This window comes from Nomia melanderi, chromosome 2, assembly GCF_051020985.1.
Source record: "Nomia melanderi isolate GNS246 chromosome 2, iyNomMela1, whole genome shotgun sequence".
Taxonomy (NCBI): domain Eukaryota; kingdom Metazoa; phylum Arthropoda; class Insecta; order Hymenoptera; family Halictidae; genus Nomia; species Nomia melanderi.
The window spans coordinates 26,913,132-26,933,569 of NC_135000.1; the positions used below are offsets into that span (position 1 = coordinate 26,913,132).

General features: G+C 53.2%; 2 protein-coding genes across 3 annotated transcripts in view; one reads left to right on the top strand and one right to left on the bottom strand.

Annotated features, from left to right (window-relative positions):
• Sema1a (semaphorin 1a) overlaps positions 1-10,574 on the top strand; it is a 184,449-nt gene extending 173,875 nt beyond the window's left edge. The window contains exon 10 of one of the 2 annotated variants that reach the window (XM_031991698.2): positions 179-10,574. In XM_031991698.2, the coding sequence (XP_031847558.1) occupies positions 179-452 (274 nt within the window). In that variant the 3' untranslated portion in view covers positions 453-10,574. The remainder of the gene's footprint in view (positions 1-178) is intronic. The other variant, XM_031991699.2, reaches the window with a different exon arrangement.
• Positions 10,575-10,729: 155 nt separating this feature from the next.
• Positions 10,730-20,438, bottom strand: part of LOC116433536 (tyrosine-protein kinase-like otk) — a 43,786-nt gene continuing 34,077 nt past the window's right edge. Inside the window, exons 3-9 of the mRNA XM_031991702.1 lie at positions 18,203-18,326; positions 17,392-17,822; positions 16,336-16,632; positions 15,672-16,238; positions 15,307-15,582; positions 15,045-15,230; positions 10,730-14,956 (exon numbers count right to left, since the gene is read on the bottom strand). Of these exons, the coding sequence (XP_031847562.1) occupies positions 13,902-14,956; positions 15,045-15,230; positions 15,307-15,582; positions 15,672-16,238; positions 16,336-16,632; positions 17,392-17,822; positions 18,203-18,326 (2,936 nt within the window). The 3' untranslated portion in view covers positions 10,730-13,901. The remainder of the gene's footprint in view (positions 14,957-15,044; positions 15,231-15,306; positions 15,583-15,671; positions 16,239-16,335; positions 16,633-17,391; positions 17,823-18,202; positions 18,327-20,438) is intronic.

Here is a 20,438-nt window from a genome sequence, read left to right on the forward strand (position 1 = left end):
GATAGGGTAGTTTCGAGAGAGATGGGTCGATGTCGTTTAAATCGTCGGATGTCTATCTTTCGTTAGTATACCGGATATTAACTAGAGACCTGTTCAACTGTTGTCTTATCGCGTGTCTATCCTGTTCATCGGGTGGAGAGTAAGGAAAGAAATAAACGATCGGCTCGGAATGTTACAGCAGGTTAGCGCCGGAGCCGAAATTGCTGCCGCAGGAGGAGGTGACGTACGCGGAGCCGGTGCTGGTCCCGCAGCCCCCGAAGCTGCACTCCCCGAAAGGCACGATGCGAAAGCCACCGCCGACACCCACAGAAACGCTGTTCCAGTTCCCAGACGGGTACGGTTTCCGCGGGCCGAGGGACAACTTCGGCACCCTGCGGTCGCACCAAGGCGACGCGTACCGACGCACCGACGGGTTCGCGACCACCCGCAGCGTGAAGAAGGTTTATCTCTGAGAAACGAGCGAGGAGGGAGGCGGCCGTCACCGGAGCCTAGGACGGCCGGCGCGCAATCGCCGTAACGCGATTGTCACGTCCGGGGGACAGTCGAACCGCGAGCTCGCGGGCCCGAGGACGCTAGAGTCGCCCTCGCCGCCGTCGAGCGTGTCGTCGAGTTCCCCGTCTCCTCCCTCCTCGTCACCCTCGCCAACCCTCGTGCCGATCGCCATGACAGGCGGCTCGCCGCCGCCCCCGACGCCACCCTGCAGCTTCATCTACCGGTCATAGTCGTCGTCGTCGCCGTCGGCGTCGTCCTCGTCACCGCCGCCGTCGTACACCGCTTCTTGTTACGCGACGCCAGCACCAGCAGCAACGGCAACAGAACCGGCAGAAACAGCAGCAACGGCTCGACCAACCGCAACCGCATCGGCAACGGCAACGATAGCCGGGCTACAGTTCCGCGGCTCGTACGCCGCGCGCACCGATCCCGTGTAGCGCGGCGCGCGTCCGGACCGTCGAGCCAACGAGAAACGAGCCGACTTTCCCTCTTTTCGTCCGGTTTCGTTGCGCGCCAGCGCTGCGGTTTGTCGCTTCAGCTCCTCCTCGGTTGCGTTCCAAGGCCGAACGTCGTCGGAATCGCCGGTACACACCCAACACACGCACACACATACATAGAGAAACCACGCGCGTCGATCGAGTCTAGAGAGATCGCCGAGATCGCGCCCGGAGGGAGGAGCGTCGAGGAGACGAGGAAACCGGCGGCGGCGGCGGCGGATCGCTCGCTCTCCTCTCGCGACGATTCTCGCCGACGCCGCGAGACGCGGTCCCCGACGACACGCGAACATCTTCCGTTTCGGGTCCTCCCCGTCCTCGAACGAGGAGGGCGACAGAGATTCGTTCCCGAGCCGGAGAAATGAAGAGGGCGCAGCGACGTCCGCTCGCCGCTTTTTGATCGAGCTCGGCGATCAGGCTCGATCGACCGGACGACGTCGCGATCTCCGCTGTTCTATTCGATCGGACTGAACCCGATTCGCAAGCAAGCAAGCGCGCCCGCGCGTGTATGTTACGGCAAGGTTTCTTCTCGTGTGAAGTCAATTAAAAGAGACTATCGTCGGGACTCGTGTTGCGATTTTTCTAATGTTGTAATATTTAACTAGCGAGTGATCGACAGTGCCATTATCGTACGCGTTATACTGCCGCGTGCCTCGAGATCCGAGCCGCTCCGGGCCGCACGGCCGGAACGGTTCGATTGTCGTCGACAAACGGGGTAACATGAAAATGGAACGTGATCGGGCGTCGCGGTCGCGGCGCCGTGCCGTAAAACACTTGATCGTTTCCGGTGGAACCGCGGAGATCGTCGCGTCGCCTGTTGTTCGCGACGGATCGGCCGATTGTTGTCGCGAACATTTACCTGCGGCCGATTCCTAATTTTTCTCGTACCTTTTTCGGAGGCGCGCGTTTCCCCGAGGATATTACAGACGAATATACGTAATAGAGGCATACCGAGAGGGCAACGGTGGAGATAGCGTGCGCGACGTGTGTCTTTTCGAGCGGACGGAGGGAAAGGTGTTAAGAACAGAAAACAAGAGAGAGAGAGAGAGAGAAAGAGAGAGAATGAGCGAAACAGAGAGATAGAGGGAGAGCGAGAGAAGAAAGGAAAGAGAGGAAGAGCGAAGGACGGAGAGAGAGCGTCGGAGAAGGAACGGGAGAGGTACAGGGCTTGTATGTAAATAACACGTATATACAAAGAAAACGACAAATAGCATATGCAACGGTTTAAGAGTTCTTTCGAGCGGCATAGGGGAAAAATGGAGAAGACAGGAGAATCAGTCCATCTAGAAATCTGGGCCCGATGGTACACGTAGACATCTATCTTAAAGTGCTTCTTATTTCAGTGTGTTTAGAGGTAACGCGTATGTGATATATTCTATATGACGAGATGTTTTCTAGGCGTTCAGAGAGAGAAAGAGAGAGAGAGAAAGAGAAAGAAAGGGGCAGCGAGTCAGAGTGCGATAGAAATATAGAGCGAAAGAGAGGGAGAGACAGAGATGCAGAGTGCTAGACGGAGAGAATGGAAAGGGGGATAGAAGCCGATGGGGAAACGATTAAGGGAGGATAGTGCGACTCTCTTCGACGAATTTCAGACGATAGACGCGGATGGACGCGGCGATGGCTAACTCGACGATCCTTTGTTCGCAAGAATTCCAGAGCTACGAATCCGCGATGACAAAACGTTTCACCTTTCGATCTTCACCGTGATCGCGTGAATGCTTCCCTTCGTCAGGGGAGCTCGCGACATCCTGTGAACAATCGAGCGGGGGGGAGGGGCGTCACGCCGGTATCCTTCTTTTTCGTTCTTGTTCGCCACGCGCGCAACGTGAACACCGAATATACTCACGAGAACCGCGACGCGCAAGTGCGCTCGTCGCCGCGCCTTTTTCTTCTAACGAACGATCGCGACGATCGTAACCGGACGGGGTCGCTCCGCGATTCGCGCGTCCGTTTTAAACGAGCGGGGCCCGGCCCGTTGCACTCGCCTCCCTAACTAAACGGAAAGACTGAAAAACGAATCTCTCTCGACAGGGCCGGGCCCTCGACGTCACACCGTTCACGTTTCATCCGTTCTTAGAGTACCGTTGCGACGAGCACGGTTTCCTTTGTCGACAGTACAAATGTTCATCGCGTTTTTCGTACGGCAAGTCCGTCCCGTTTCGCGAGGCCGCGGATTCGTTCCCGATCGGGGCGGAATCACCTTCCCGCCGAGGGAAACCGATTTCGACTCGGAATTCGCGAGCGGCTTCGGGCTGTTCCGCGTCTCGCGAGCGGGACGACGCGTTGACAAGGGGAAGGAGGAGCACGATTTTTACGCGTAACGCGCGCGAACACGCTATACACGTACACGTTCATTCACACACACACACACAGGTACACTGGTACTGAATCGTTCAGAGGCGCGGAGGAGATCCGCGCGTTTCGAAGCTGCCATTTATTAATCGACCCGACAACAGTTCTCGCCGTTGACAGGATTATCTAATTGTACCTCCGGTGTAAGTAGCGTATTTTTAACGGCTTGCTTCCGCGTCGTTCGAATCGGGGCGAACGCGTTTTCTAAGTTTGATACGACAAAACGGGTTCGCGTTTTATCCGTGTTAGATTCTTACGAAACCACCCTTAGCGAGCATGTTTCGCGAATGGAAAGACTCAGGCACGATACCAAAGATATTAACTCGTAAATTAAACAAACGGGGGACAAAAAACGGAGGGAGGGAGAAAAAAAAGAAGCGAAAAATGGAGTAGAACACCGTTGTTTTGTCGTTGCGACGATGGCCGAACGTTCAGAGGCGCACAATACGGTTAGGGGTATCCGCGTAGTGGCCCGGTCGCACAAAAGAAAAAAAAAAAATCGTTAGCATCTCGGTTCACGTTCGAGGACGACACGCGCGAGACCGGGTTCGCTGCGAACGAAGCGAACGGCGAGCCCCGGGCGAACCTCCGTCGACCGCCCTCCTCCGTCGGCGCGTTTAGAAGTTTGCTATTTTTATATTTCTAACCCCTGCTCGAGACGCAACAATCTTTTCCTTCCTTCTATCCGTTTGGCGGGATTATGTGTTCATTGCGAGACTGAAAATTTCGTACGCCAAAGATGTTGTTACGCGGCTGACGTTGCTCGACCCCTTGCCAAATCATTTGTAGTTTCGCGTTGTCCGGCCGGAGGGGCGACGGAGGCGTTCGACGTCGGGGCCGAGAGACGATCGCGTCGACGATCGGCGGTCGGGGGGACACACCGAAGTCGCGACGCGCGGCTGGAAAGGGGGATGAAACGATCGAATCGGGCGCGCACGCGCTAATCGCGTTGGAATCAAGTAATGCATGAAAGCCTGCGATCGGCGGTGGAGGCGTGCGATCAGAGAGATATTTTTCGAGAAATAAAATAAAAGGAGATTCTGGTGGCAGCGCGTTCAGACGATACGGTTATAAGGGGTGACGGTACTGGAAGCGTTCGAAGCGTGGAACAGGGGTGGTGGTTCTATGGGAGCGGAGGAAGTGCTCGGATTACCGTAATGTTCAAAGCTGTTTATAATCGAGCGTTGTTGCTCTCGATGAGAGTTGATCGTGTGACAAGTTCTGAGCGGGTGGTAACGAAAGCGACGGGAACTCGCGTTCGACGTGTTCAAGGGAGATTCGCGCGTTCGTATCGTTTAAGCAGCCAATAAGGAACGGATTCCATCCAAGATACAAAAATTGAGAGGAAGAAACGAGAGAAGAAAAATTGATTCGCGAAGACGTTCGTGCGAGTGAACAGCGTTTTATTTCGACGGTATCGGTTACGAATATTCTCCGTTCGTGGGTTCGGATCTCGATCCGCGACCGTGTTGGCTCGATCGTGAGAAAGCTGTGCGATGGGGGCAAGAGAGGGCGCGAGGGGCGGATCGAGGGGATCGGAAGGAAAGCGGCGGGACACACGGGACGAGAAGGGAGTCTTTTTGGGGGAGGGGGGGAAGGTTTGCGTTGCCGGTGCGTCGCGGACGACGGGACGCGACGATTTCATGCATTATTTCATTTCAATCAAAGCTTAGTAGGCTCGCGTTACGTTTGTCTGTACATTTCTAACGGGACGGCTAGGGAACGGGAGTAAATGACACGAGGATCGAGCGAATGCGCGTGTGCTTGAGCGTGAAGAGTTTAGCCAGTTATTACGATTATAAATTGAGAAAGAAAATATTAGGTAGATACACGCCGGGTCCTTCCCGTTTCAGGGGGGCCGGCCCCGGTTTAGAGATCGCAGCATGTATGAGACAAGAGTTTTGACGATGAAAGCTTAGGTATAAGTAGAGGATTAGCAAACGGTAAATATATATAAATATATATATATAACAAATATATATTTATATATATATATAAATATAAATATAAATATAAATAAATATAAATAAAATATATATATATAGAACGCTTGAAACGTATATTAATATTATAACTTTTTATAAATATATTTTTCCGTCGAAGTCTAGCCTAGTTGGATACATACACGGTTATTAACGACTATTAATTTATCCGATCTGATTATTAATATCGAGGATCTAGCGTTAATTCGAACATTTTAGACGTCATAGTTTTACAATGATAGGCGGAAGTTGTACGGAAATTGTAAGTGACTCGCGCGCGAGAGAGAGAGAGAGAGAGAGAAAGAGAGAGAAAGCGAGAGAAGGAACGAGAGCGTGTGCAGAGAGAACGGAGTTTCGCGGAACGATGTGCAACAGCGTCGAAGAAGAGAGGACGAGGAAGAAGATGGAACACATTAGTACCTAAAGTTATGAAGAAAAAAAAAAATTTAACTACTAGCGTTGAGCATAATTCGCAAGAGGGTCACCCGTTCGCTCCACGGTCGCGTCGCTCGAATCTCTTGTATAATGTTGCTAGACTGGCGGCGTCGGTCTTCCTCCCGTGGAGTCCTCCTCGACGATAGGACAATGTTACCGAGGAAATTGTTCACGGCGCGGGAGGAGATCGATCGGCTCGAGGCGGCCGCGCGGCGACGGGTCGCCCTTTTCGTGCTTTGTAATTAAACGAGAAACAATGAAACCAGAGCGAACTTGTAAAAGCGTCAGGGAATGCGAGCGGACGGAAGCGTGTGAGCGCCAAAGAGAGAAAACGAGCGAACGAGTGAAAGACCGAGTGAGTGCGAGAGAGAGCGTGTTCGTGTGCGTGTGAGAGAGAGAGAGAGAGAGCATACATACGCATCTACACATACTCCACGTATACATAAATCCTTCGTTTCTTTTCTCTTCTGTTCGCGTTTCATTTCTCCAGCAAGCGAGCGTCGGAAAGAGAGAATGAGAGCGCGAGAAAGCGAGGAACGCGGGGAGGGGACGAGGATCCGGATCGGGCTCCTGGAACTCGGCTGCGCGAGAGACCGTCGGCAGCCCCGGGCCCTCGTTCCGCTCTCCAATCGGGCGGTCGAATAATTTACCGTTTCACTGTACCGCTAATTAATACCTACCGATAATTGCCGAGTATTAATCATTGCCGATCAACCGAAGCGACTAAACGATTGCGATTACCGAGTGATTTTTCGAAGCGGCGAAGGAAAAGAGAGAGAGAGAGACGATTACTTATAGTATTTATCAACGATGAATTAACGAGAGAACGCGACACGTATTTTGCTTCTTCCTAACGCAGTGCCGTTTACGCTATTTTTTACTGTAACTCTTAGTGACACTCGGCCGGGGGTGAGCGCGCGACGTTCGGGGGCAGACGTGCGGCCACCCTGCCGACGGATATTCCACGCGGGGAGGACGGCGCGAGTCGGAATTCCCGTGCGGTCGTGCGTCCCCGTAGAAACTCACGGCCCCCGAATGCCCGACTCTGTCCCGATTTCGTCCGTTCGCCAGATCGCGCCGCTCGAGGCGAGTCACCGAGAAACGGCCGGTCCCCGCGGCACGCGCGTATTCATTGTCAATTACAACCGAATCGCCGGCACACTCATCGATCGTTCCACGACGTGTATCGTAACTCCTTGTCCATTGTACGTTGCTCTCCGACTTTTTAACGAACGCAGAAACGAGCCTACGGATCGCGTCGCCCCGGGGGACGGCCGCGTTTCTCGTTTCCCGTCTCGAGGCCGATCCTCGGACGGGAGCGTCCGGCCAGGGTCGTGGTTCCGTGGAAACGGGTTGACGATCGGCGGGGGCCTTTCTTCTTTTTTTTCACTTAATTAACCGCGCACGATCGCGCGACCCGCGGTAATCTGTTAGCGAGTACACCGTTCGAGGTTGATCGACGGGAGACGGAGGACGGAAGGATGCGTGCGTGAGTGTGCGCGTGCCTGTGTGGAAGCGAGAGCGACGGAGAGAAAGGGAGCGTGAGAGGGAACGACGCGCGGCGCGGGGCGAGAATGACAGAGGGTAGAAGGGGCGAGAAGAGTAAAAAGAAAATTTTTGGCGCGACGTTTTCCAGTGTCGCGGGAAGTTCCATTTGTTCACACGGCTCCCCGGCACCGGGCCCCGGGTTCTTCGGGGCCGCTCGCGGGGGCGCCGGACCGATTTTAAAAGAATATTGTACCGGGGAATGAATAATAATTAATAATAATATTAATGATACTAATAATAACGATATTGCATTAATACCGAAGGTATATTATTGCCGATAATTATATTGTAACGACACGAGAATGATATTATATAATACTCTTTATGAACGCAGGGGATGAATGGTTCGGTGCGACGGAACGCGAGGATCGGAGAGTGATCATTGAGAACGCGAACGAGCGGGGCGGGAGGAGGGTAGTCGGAGGGGTGTGTGCGCGAACGTAGAGTGACTGATGCGATGAAATCAGAGAGAGAGAGAGAGGGAGAGAGAGAGAGAGAGAGAAAGAGAGAGTGAGAGAGTGTGAGAGAGTGATGAGTCAGAGAGATTGCGAGCGAGAAAACGAGGGAACGCGGGAAGATAAGTAGTGTTTTCGCAGTAGGCTGACGGTAGAGACACGGCGCGTCTAATATTAACGAAGAAAAAAAAAAGTAATGAAAAAAAAGTAACGGTAAAAAAAAGCATCATAAACGCGACAAAAGGTACAGTAGTGATTTACTATCGGCTGACACGTAGCGTGACCGCTGACATAGGAGAAGCATGCTGGCGTACGAGTGCTTTCGTCGATTCCGCGGCGGATGTTGAACGGAGGCTCGCTTTCGACTCCTCGTCCGCGCCGATGACACGTGCTCGCGACGATCTTCGATTCGGGACGAGTCGCGAAACGGTTGACGAACCAACGAAATTGGCAGAGGTGAAACCGGGTGGGGCTTATCGAGGAACAAAACGAAACGAAAGGGGAAAACGAAAGGAGAAGGAGAAGGAAAGGGAACGAAACGAAACGAAACGAAACGGGCGAGATACCGGTGTCGCGAAGCCTCGTTATCTCCGGCAACGGTGGTAGGGCCGATAGTAGGGAAACTCTCGAGACGTTCGTTTATCGCGGTTCGTCTCGCGACACTTGCTTTCCCGGTGAGGGAAAATGTCGCGACGGTGGAACGCGCGGCGGGACGGGGGAGAGAAAAAAGGGGGCGACTCGTTTCCATTACCGTATTGCGTCTGTTATGCCTGACATAGTTCGCTATTATGAAGAGAGGAAAGCCAGGATATTCGTGGCGGAAGAAAGGCTTAGAGAGAGAGGCACGTGACGGCGTGGCGTCGCGTGGCGCGGCGTGGTGTGGCGCGTTTCGTGGCGCGGCTCAGCGCGGCGCGCGTTTTCAGGAGGGATTAAGGGCCGCGATGGGAAAAGAAACGGAGAACGAGAGAGGAACGCCGGGAAAATCGTGCGCGGGACGAACACGCGACGGGAGCGAACGGGCGAACGGGGGACGAGAGTAGTGCCGAGAGAAAGGAGCGAGAGCGAGAGTGCGCGAGAATGAGAGGAATGGGAGGAAGAAAATGCGAGCGAGAGGGAGAAAATGAAGAGGAGCGATTGTAGATTCGGAAAGTCACTTAGCCAGCAGACTGCTGTTCATAGTGCCCTGTTATAGTGGGTTCCCTAGGCAGAGCGGCAGAGACGCGATTAAAATGCAAACACGAGAGGCTGGCTGGATGCGGCGAGGGGTGGAGACGCGCGTGCAACGGAGACAGGGAAAGAATGAAACGGAAAGGGAAGGAGGGAGACGGAGAGACGCGGGAAAGCACAGCCGGCTGCGACCGAGTCTCGAGCGGCCTTTTCTTTTCGGCGATCGCGCGGCTGACGCTGCTCGAACGGAGACGCGATCGCGTCGACGACGAGATCCAGCCGTACAATCTCGGCCGTACAAAATCTTCTCTCCGTTCCGTCGAACCGAGAGGATGCGCGCGCGACGCCGAGAACGCGGGAGGACCTGCGACGATGTTCTCCCCGTTGGAGAACGGGATCGGAGAGGTACTCGTCGCAGGCCCGTCGAAGATCCTGTTTCTCGAGAGGCGAACGGACGATCCCGCCGCGAGCTCGAATCGAACAAGCGAACGATAACTCGGACGATCCGCGGATCTTCCCGCGGAACGTTCGCCAGCCTGCCGGGAACCGGTTCGCCGGTCCCCGCGACAGTAACGAGCGATATCGTATGGTACTACTACTGCGAATCGGTAGATACGATCGGTGTACTACCGACTACTATTAATGCTAGGGATACTATTACTATTAACTACTACTACTACTAACTCCTCCTACTGTTTACGAGGCGAGGCCTCGCGGGCCGGATCGTCGTTTCGCCTTTTGTCCGCGAACCAGTCCGCGGGATCGATCGAGGAACGGGGTAAAGAGGACGGATTCCCGACCGGCCGTAAATCTGTTTCCGTCGGGGTCTCTCGAGGCCGATCGGATGCAGGGGGAGGGGGGGGGGGGGTGGGGACGGGACGAGACGATATGCCGAGTTGCGCGGTGGTGATTTGGTAATAAACGGGGTACTCCGCTCTCTGCCCACGGGACCCTGATCTATTTTTCAGAATACGCTATTGTGATTATTACTATATGATAACATTTAATGAAAAAATGGAAAAACACTAAAATCACAAAAAACACCTTGTACTATTGTTTATTATACGATTCTGACGATTATTATTTATAATGTTAATAATCTATATTAACGATAATTACCGCATTATACCATATTATTATATTTAGTACTATTTAGAGAGTGAGGCTGCTACTATATTAATGAATTAAGTACTATAAGTAACTGATTAAGTAATTCATTAGACTTTATATATAAATAATATAAATATTACTAAACATACTCTCCGCGTCAAAACTGCGTTTATCGGTTTTTCTCTTCGTATACACGTTGATTTCCTATACATATACGAGAATATATATGTATATATATATATACCTGTATATACACGTGTACGCGCGCACAGGAGACACACACACACGCATGTATATATACGTATGTATATACATATGTATACATATATAAATACTATAAATATAAATATACATAAAAAGCATTTAATAATCACACCGTACGACTGCCTCTGACTCGATTTCTTTTCCGGCCGCTTGTTCAGTCGGCGATTACGAGCGTTCTTTCGTTTTCACCCATTTTACATTCGACGACTACGTTATTTTATATATCATAAATAGACATAGACTGTACCACGAAATATTAAGTAAAAATAAATTTGATTAGGTAATACAACGATCGTATGATTTCGACCTATCCGAAAAATCCTCTTAAAAATTAAAACCCTCTGTATCTCTTTACACCTAAACGGATTCAAGGATCTGGGAATCGTGTGGTCCAGCGAATGAACAAACTCTCCACCGTCCAATCTTTATTTTATCCACCTTTATTTAATCGTAGCACATACTATTTCAAAGATTCATAAGTACGATGTGTAGATAAAAAAGTACAAATATTTACAAAATACTGTAAAAAAGAAAATCGATTACAAAACGCCTACGGATATGAAAAACCTTCGTTCAAAAAATGGATCTTGCGTTCGCTTCTCGCTTACACTTCTCCCACCGTGTATGACTAGACACATTAGGCATAATAATAGGTCGCTTCGTTAAAAATCACCGGCGCAGCGCTATTTCTTCTCTCACTTTCTCTCGCTTTCTCTCTCTTTCTCTCTCTTTCTCTCTCTTTCTCTCTCTCCCTGTCTCTCCCTCTCTAACACTCCTTTCGTTCTCTCTCTCTCTTTCTCTCTCTCTCTTTCTCTCCCTCTCTTTTTCTCTGTTTTTTTCTCTCGGTGTGCTCGGCCGCGTCGACCCCCTCGTCTTGCCATCCAATTACGCGAAACGACGACGGTGAATACACGAGCACGGGAGAGTAGCGCGCGCGATAAACTCGAGTGTAAACTTTTCCAGACGAGCGACGATTGCGAATGAGCGGCGGGAAATGCGCGTTTTCCCCGGTCGACGCCAGACAAGACGACGGGTCGACGATCGCGGCCTCCGGGAAATTCGATCGGCGAATGATATGAGCACGGTTTGGTTCTCGTCGGGGCCCGATCGATCGCGGCCTCGACGATTTATCCAAGCGCGAGCGAAGTTGCTGCAAGGTATGTTCCTAACGTATTTTTTTATGTTACAAGAATATTTTCTTGGCATATACTGCGAACATTTAGGAAGCATCTGGAACAACCAGATTGGACCGTTTGCTAGGTGGCTTCGCGAATCCATTGCCATCGACCATTCGCGATCCCCTTTCTTCTTCTTCTTCTTCTTCTTCCTCTTCTCTTTCGATCGTTACATTCCGATAGATTGCGGTACATTGGACTCCGCGGTTCTGAGTTCTATCGTTTTCGATTGGCATTTCGTATCTTCGGTCGGTAGGATCAGTCGGTCGGTGAACGGAACGAGATGTAATTTCGTTGAGATCGCTTGCGACGGGAACGTTGAACCCCGAGCGATCGACGACAAGATTCGACGTCCCTTGCAAAATCGTGATATACGACGGCTCCCGGGGGGATCGATGCGACCGGGAAAGCAGCATCGAGGTCTCCCGTGGATGGCCTTCGGTGCGACGAGGGTGCATTAAATTAGGGGAATGGTCGTATTCGCTATGATTATGAAACCTTTAACGTTACAGAGATGCTCACTGGCAGTGTTTACCTTAGTGTCTCGTACATCTAGATGCGTATATGATACATTATATATTTTATATGCGTATACGTGTGCAGAGCTCGGCTGAGAATACTTGGAATACTGATCGATATTTTGCATCGCGATCGAGCCAGCGTGTCGTCCGATTACACCATTTCCCCGGAAGAAAACACCCAGTTGACCCAGACTATCGAAGTTCCCCTGGAATCGCGTTCGTCTCGACCATCATCGAATTTCGTCTTGGTAAGCTCCGAAACGTGTACGCGTTCCCCTTCCACGAGCTATGGATCAGTAATCGTTTAATAATATATCGGATGCGGAATACGTTTTATACCTGTACCGAGCGCCTGTCGTCCTGTCCTCTCTACTCCCGTGCGGCCGAGAGCCTGTCCGCGATCATCTTTCGCACCCATTCCTGTCCCACGCGCCTCGAGCTCGAAACGACGAAAATTCGGAAACCGACGGGGGCCTGGCACGACCCCTTCGAAATCAAAACGTCTCGCGACGAGCCGAAGCCTCCTCCCGTCCTGAACTCGCGAACTGAAAGCGACCGATGTCGATTGTGCGGGGCGGCGGGGTCGTGCGCGTGTGCAAAGCGAAATAATCCGATCGTACGGGAACGTAATCGAATGAAACGATTTCGTTGTGCTGATTCCCGTCGCGCGGGCGGTCGCGGCATCCCGCGATCCAGCGAGGAGACCGGGACCTCGACGCGACGGTCTCTTATAAACTATATTCCTCTTTGAATGCGAAAATAGGCAGCGTTGCTCGACGCGAGCAGCTTCGTCGTGACCGAGAGCCAGCGATGAACGATAACGTCGCGATCCGTCGGAAGTGCGTCGTCGATCAAAATCAAACCGGAATCTCGCGATTCTACTTAACGAACTTACAGTTATGTACCCTCCGTATGTACAAGGCCGTTTCCCTCTCTCTCTCTCTCTTTCTACCCTCTTCGAGCCGATATCGAACGATTTCGAGCTTCTCGCTTCCTTTCAGTGTTCCCCTTTCGTTCCCTCCTCGCCCAACTCCCGCGACCCGTGCAACGAAAACCGTTCGACCAACCGTACGAATGGCAGCCTCCAATATCGGCCAATATCCGCGCGATCGGGCGAACAATTTCAACTCGATGGCCCATCTCGCGCGCGTGAGCGCGCGGAGCCGCCGCGGACGCGTACACGGCGAGACGAGTGTTCGCGGCGCACGCGGCTGGAGTGGCTCCGCGCGACGGCGCGTATATCATATATATATAAATGTACGTGTTAGACACAGGTGTTAGCTATAAATAATCCTTAAGCCTTAAACCTTAACGGAATACAACGAGTGTCAGACGCGAATTAGGCGGATATAAAAATCGTCGTTCGTTCAATTGTTGATATGGTCGTGATACTTTCTTAATACGATGCGTTCACATTGTAGCTTGCGATCTCTGCCGTGACGACAATATAGCGTAACTTACGAGTATATTCGATGTGCGATGGTGGTCGATATTACCTATATCGTTACACTGATACTGAGTACTAAATATTGCGTTTAGTCGTATAATATTGTAGCGTGTACGGGGCCGTACGGTTATCCTTAACGTTAATCCGACGTTAGCAGTCATTGGAGCGGATCCTTGTGTTACAAATAAATTATATCCTTAACGACCTAATGGACGCGACAGAATACCGCGGCGCGGGTAATCATTGCTGGGCGGCCGATCGCCGGGAAGCTGGCTCGGTGTAACTAAACTCTAGCTAGATCGAGCAACGTTGAGATCCTTCGACTTTCCTCCTCCTCCTCCTCCTCCACCTTCTCCTTCTTCTCCAGTCATTCAGTCTACCGTTGTCGAGCACGAGCGCAATCATTACCCCCGCCCCGGTATCTCCGATTTAGAGCCTCGTGGCATCGTCTCGAGCGATCTAGAGACAACTGTCGACGACAATTTCACCTATTTTCGAGACAACCTCGTCGAAGGTCGGCCTCTCCCGCGGGTCGTTCGCCCAGCATTGGGCCTGCAGCTCCTGCAGGGCGGGCGGCGCCGCTTTGTGCGGCTTCCACGCGAGGGTCTGCGTCTTGAGAGCGGACAGCACGGACTCGTCGTTCATCTTGTTGAACGGCAGCTCGCCCTGATGGAACATCTCCCAGACGAGGCAGGCGAACGAGTATACGTCGCTCTTGGTCGAGTACTCGTCCTCGTAGACGACTTCGTACGGCAGCCATCTTAACGGGATCACTTGGTTCCGGTGCTTGGTGTACTCCTGCTGATAGGGCTCTTTGGTCATGCACGGCATCGAGATCTTGATCGTCAGGTTGCTGGCGATCAGGCAGTTACGGGCGGCTATGTCCTTGTGAACCAGACGAGTGTCCGCGAGATGTTTCAGCCCATTCGCCGCCTGGTTCGACAGGGAGATGATCTGCGCGACGGACAGTTGCGGTGCTCGTGGTGCCTTCGTCTCGTGGGTCGGGCTGGAGTTATTGTCCTTCCTCGACGCGATCAAGAACTGCTTCAAGTCCCCCCAGTCGGTGTACTCGAGGATCATGTAGTCCGGCTCCTCCTCGCGGCACAGGCCGATCAGCTTCACCACGTTCTCGTGGCTCAGCTTGTGCAGCAGATCCAACTGCCGCTTGAACTCCTGCAGGGACGTCTCGTCCTTCGTGTTCGTCAGGCTCTTGACCATCACCAGGGACTCCTTGTCGCCTTCCACTTGGTACTTGGTGGCGTAGATCTCGCCGAACTCGCCGCGGCCGAGCGGCTTCAGGTCCTTCAGGTTGCTCCGCGACACAGCGATCTTGTCGTAGTTCGACTTGGACTTCTTCGACTGGTTGCTGCTCTGGCTCTGAGCGGTGTCCGCGCCGTCGCTCTTGTTGTGGGAGTCGCGGTTCTCCTTCTTCTTGTGCGTCGAGTTCATCTTGCTGTTCCCGGTCTCCTTCAGCTCGGTCTGCTCCTCCTGCACCTCTCCGTTCTCCAGTTTTTCTGCGCGAATGCAAACGACCGATTTACTCAACGCGCCAGCCGCGGTGGACGTTCTCGTTCGAAGAGACTCGCCCGAAGCAATAGATACCTTCCGCCTGTTCCTGAAGGTACTGCTGCTTCCTACGGCGACGCCTGTACCTGCAGTACAGCATCAAGCCCACGACGAGGATCATGTAGGCCGCGGCCGCGCTCAGCGTGATCGTCACCGTCCTCGTCATCATCGATCCGTCGTCGCTCACTTCTAGGTCCATGTCGTACCTCGGCGTGTCGTTGGCTGCAAAACAATCGGATTACTCTGTGCGACGAATCTACGAGCGCCGACAGACTCGGTTGCAAAGTACGAGGCAAACCTTTCACGTTCAGCTGAACCTCCTCTCGCTTCAATCCCCCGCTGTTGCCCGCCGTGCACCCGTACTTCCCCTCGTCGCCCAGGAACACCTCCTTTATGTATAAACTTCCGTTCCCCAGCACTTCGAACCGGGAGTTGTTCAGGTTGTTCATGCGGGAGTCTTTGTCCCACTGGATGGTCGGCTTCGGGTCGCCTTCCGCCGCGCAGTGCAACATCACCGAGTAGCCCTCCGTTGCCTCCGTCGGGTTTTGCGGTTGGATCGTGAATTTCGGCGCGACTGCGTCAATCGACAGGCCCATTAATGGTCCGATCGCGAAACTCGCCGACGCACGCGACCGGGTCTAATTTCAAAGGTATCGCACTTACTGACTACGTCGATGTTGATCGTGTGGTTGATCGATCCCTGGGCGTTGCTGGCTATGCAAGTGTACCGCCCCTTGTCCTTCTCGAGGACACCGTTGAAATGGAGCGTGCCGTTGATATCCTGCACGTGTTCCGGGAATTTCTCGCCCACCCCCTCCTTGATCCACTTCACCATCGGATTGGTCGCGCCCTGGGACTTGCACGGGACCTTCGCGGTCGAGCCGAGCTCCAGCCGTTTGTCCACCGGTTGCGGCGAGAACTTGAGCTTCTCCTCCACCGTCAGAGTGGCCCGCTCCGAAAATATCGACGGGAAGCCCTTCGTGAATACCTCGCACATGTAGGTGCCCTTGTCCGACAGGTCGGCGCTCTTGAAGTGCAGGGTCACGTTGCCGTGGTGATCGGTGACCCGGTGTCTCGTCGGCCCTCCGCTTTCCTTCAACGGCTCGCCGTTCTTCAGCCAGCGTACGTGGGTCACGGGCGGATCCATTCCCGCGTAGGAGCACGTCAACGTCACGGAATCTCCCTCCATCACGCTCTGACTCTCCGGGGAGCTGATCAGCGTCGGGGCAGCTGAAATTTAAAATCGCGTGCGCGCGTTAATTGGACGTGCGCCGATCAAACTCGTTCGGTTTCAATTAGAGTTCACCTTCGACGCGCGGAAACTTACTGGAAACGACCACTTGAGCGGATATCTCGGTCTCACCGGCCATGTTTTCGGCGACGCAAGTGTAAGAGCCCTCGTCCTCGTCCTTCCGAGCGTTCGCGACGATAAGCGTGTTATCCTGAACACGCACAGCCCCGGAATCGCTTATAATGTGTCCGCTGGGGTCTTTCCAGTAGACTTTGGGAGCCGGCAGCCCGGCGGGTTCCAGGCAACTGACCTGGAGTTCCTGATCCACCGCCACCACCGCCACTTGGTTCGGCAGTAGGGGCTCGAACGAGGCCGCAGAGAGGTTCATTAAATCTACGAAATACAATGTTCGGTTCGTCTAGGGTCGCTTCTAACGAGAACCGAATGCGCCCGCGAAAAGCCGGGTGTAACCCTGCTTACTCTCCGATCGCGGTACTCTAAATAACTCGAGGAAACTCGTTTATGTGCTACGAGCTTAACGATAACGTATAAATACACGGCTCCATGCGATAAGCCGATTTCCAACACGGACACAGAAATGTTCTACCAGAGAAAATTAACACATCGAGCGCCGGCGACTTAAGATACATTTAATCCTTTGCACTCCAGTTTTTCACCGGAAACATTCAATATTTTCAAATAAGATACAGATGACATTTTCTTAGATTGAATTAAGAAATCTCACATGCATTCAGGAAGAGAACTATTTTCAATATTTCGTACATTGATGCATTATACGAAGTTTAATATTAAACATCAAAATTTACAGTTTTGCTGTGTCAAATCATTTGGTGACTTAGAGACGCCTCTGGAGTGCAAAGGGTCAAAGCCTGAACGCCGGCAACGTATCGACCACTTAGCCCAAACGGCTTCATTCGCTTGTATCTGCTCAGTGAGAAATAATATATTCAAAACATACATTTTAATTGGATATTCGTCACATCCAGAAATCCCCATTATTACGGGGCCGGCACTGAATGTGTTAAATGGCATCGAACGAATGATCGACCAGTCTGCCGCGAGGACAGCGGTTCTTTTATAGATCTGAAGTCACGCGGAACACCCTATATATATTTGTAGAACGATGCTTACAAGCTATTTGAAGTTCGACCGTGTAGGTGATGGTGGTGTCCCCCCTATCCCCGTGGCAGGAATAGAATCCTTGATCCCTGTCCTCGGCGACGCGTATCACCAAAGTGCCGTTGTCGAGAACCGTTCTCTCGTCGTCGGTTTCCAGCGGGCCGATGTCCTTAAAGAACCACTGAACGGAGTCAGCGTCCTCGAATACGCAGTGGAGGACGGCCGGCTCGCCGCGTTTCGCGATTAGGTTCCTCGGCACGACCTTTATCGTGGCGGTCTCGTTGCCCGACACGGTCAGCGGATAGCTCTCCATCTTCGGCGACGATCCGGCCTTGTTCTTCGCCAGGCAGCTGTACATGCCGCTGTCCTCGGGAACCGCGCGATGAATATGCAGCTTCTTCTTCCTCACCTCGATCCGATCGCTGCGCACCAGCCTGCGGTTTCTGCGAACAGCCGCTCCCGTCAATTCTCTCGCGTTCCATTTCGACACCGGATAGAAAGCCGGCGCACGGCGAAGGGGATCGGGAGGGGAGCGCGACGAAATTTCTCGCGTATCGACGTCAACCGGTGATTTCGACGCGAGAGGGGCCGGAAAGCTTGAAAACGCGGGACGAGAGGAGGACGCTGGAAAACGGTGGCTGATAACTGAAAGGCAGTTCCGCGAACGACGGGTGTCAGTTACGCGACACGGGGGTTAAAGTTAGTTCGCGTCTGGTTGGGGCGCGATACTCTTCCGAGTCGAGGATTACTCGGGACGATCGACGGGGAGGGGAGGCTATTTGGGGCGCATGTAAATAGCAACGAGTTATGCTATGTAACCAACTTGAACCACTCGTATTCCATGTCTCCAGAGCCATCGACGTGACATCGAAGTTCAACCTCGCTTCCCACGTGAACCGCGGAGGGTAGTTTCGGCTGCTGTAGCTGCACGCTCGCCTCGCTGATCCCTGAAACAGAAATTCCCGCGGATCGATCAGACCACGGTCTTGCGAATAATTTAGCAGTCTCGGCGTTGCCGGCGTCGCGTTCCCGTTCGGTCACGCCTAAAATTTTCATTGCATATCGGGGAATACTTTCCAGGGTTTAAGCGCGGGATTGTCTTCGCATTCCTCGGCCGTCCGACGGTCGCCGGTGCAGCTAAATATATATACGTACGGACGGACCGTTGGCCACTGCTACGAGTTTTTCGGATTACGACCAATCGGTTTCGCGGCGAAAGCTTAACAGTAAATGACGGGGCAAAAAGCGGGAGCCGGTTCGCCGATCGAGAAGGATGATCATTTTCGAGGACAAGGTCGCCGGGCCGCGGGACAAAAACCGAACGAAGGGAATCGAGAAGCACTCTTCCACCGTCAGCCATTTCCCCGAACAAAAGGTCGCGACTAGAGAGGCGACTCGGTGGTTCATGAATCCTTAAAACGCGAACCGAGTTATTTGCCGACCGTCTTTCAGCAAAGTCTGAGTAAATTAAGGTAAAAAAGAGGAAAGGAGGCCCCGGAGCGTTTGTTCCACGCAAACCGAAGAACATCGCCGAAAGACGCTGCGCGCTGCTCCGCCGAGGGAGTTCTTTTCTTCTGCTAGCTCTCCCTCCCCCGGCCCCCCTCTGCCCGCTGGCACCGTCCTTTTTCTTCGGGAACTGCACGTCGTCCTGCCGTCTCGTCCTGCCGCCGCCCGTCTGATCGCGTCGTCCCGTCGTCGGACGCGGGACGAATCGAGCGCGCAACAACGAGCAAAAAACGTGGCGAACGAGAGGAGCGAGGAGGCCGAAATGAAGTGCGCGCTAGCCAGAGGATCGGGGAAAAACAACGACAAGGAGAGGCCAGAGCGGCGGAGGAAGAAGATGGGACGGATGGGTTCGTGCACGATGTTTTATTTGATTCGATTAAATCCGTGGGTTTCGAGGCGGTCGGTTCTCCGGTAGGTTACACTCGCTTCCAGGCCGCCGCTTGATCCCTCCGAAGCAAAAAGGAACGAGGACGGAATCGAACTGACATTCCCAGGGAGCAACTTCTACCCCCTGGCTCATTCTTCTCTCGTTCCTTCCTCTTCTCCTTCTTCCTCCTCGTCATCTCCTTCTACGTTGTCGACGTCGTCGTCTTTCTCAACCCCGTCCCCATCGTCGTCGTCGTCGTCGTCGTCCTGCTCGGCCGGGAATTGCTTTCCCTTCCATTGTCCTACGGATGCTCTTTTCCCGTTCTGGAATTCCTCTCGGCCCCGTCTTCTGCGCCTTCTACCGAGCCACCCCGACGACAGGATCCCACGGGACTCGAGACCGCTTGTTCCCGTATTCTAGACCACGACCTCATTACACCGGTTCGCTTCCGCGAACGGATTTTCCTCGGCGGATATTTCGTGCGATTCATATTGTACGCGGACAGAGGGTGAATTCGGCGATCTGGAAGCCACGGGCGGGTCACCTGTCGACGACGAGGGGAGGGGTCAATAACAAGTTGATCCGACCGCGGACAGGAAAGGAAATCCGAGAGCGACGCGGACGGGGTGCGTTGCGAACAGTTTACCGGGGACGACGTGGCCGCAGCCGTACGGCTTCCTTCGTTAATTTAACTCGTTACTCTTGGTCCCCGAACACGAGCCGATCGATTCTGGCCAGAAAACGCGAGCTTCCGCTTTCGCCGGGGGCGCGCGATACTCGTGAGACAGGCGGCGGGATTTTCGATGTCGGGAGGCGAAGCGGAAAAAGGCGGAAGAGAAAGGAGAAATCGAAGCGTAACCAGCCCGACACGGTTTCATATTTTTCGACGCATTAACGTCGTCCCGGCGTGTCGGCTCCATTTCATTACGGGCAGCAGCAGCCGCGAGCGCGCGGATTCAAACGGCGCTGCTACCATCGATCGAATTTCCCATTACAAAATTATCCTCCGAGCGGGAGAACTCGGAAACGCGGCTCAAAAGATCTCGAGGACGAGCGCACACGTCATTAGCGAATCTCGACCGTATTGCTCCGTATCGCTCCGGCTCCTTGATTCTCTCGCGGCGCGGCCCGGCGCGCAGCGGCGGCGACGGCGGCGTGTTCTGTTTCACTTCCGACGAATCGCGGG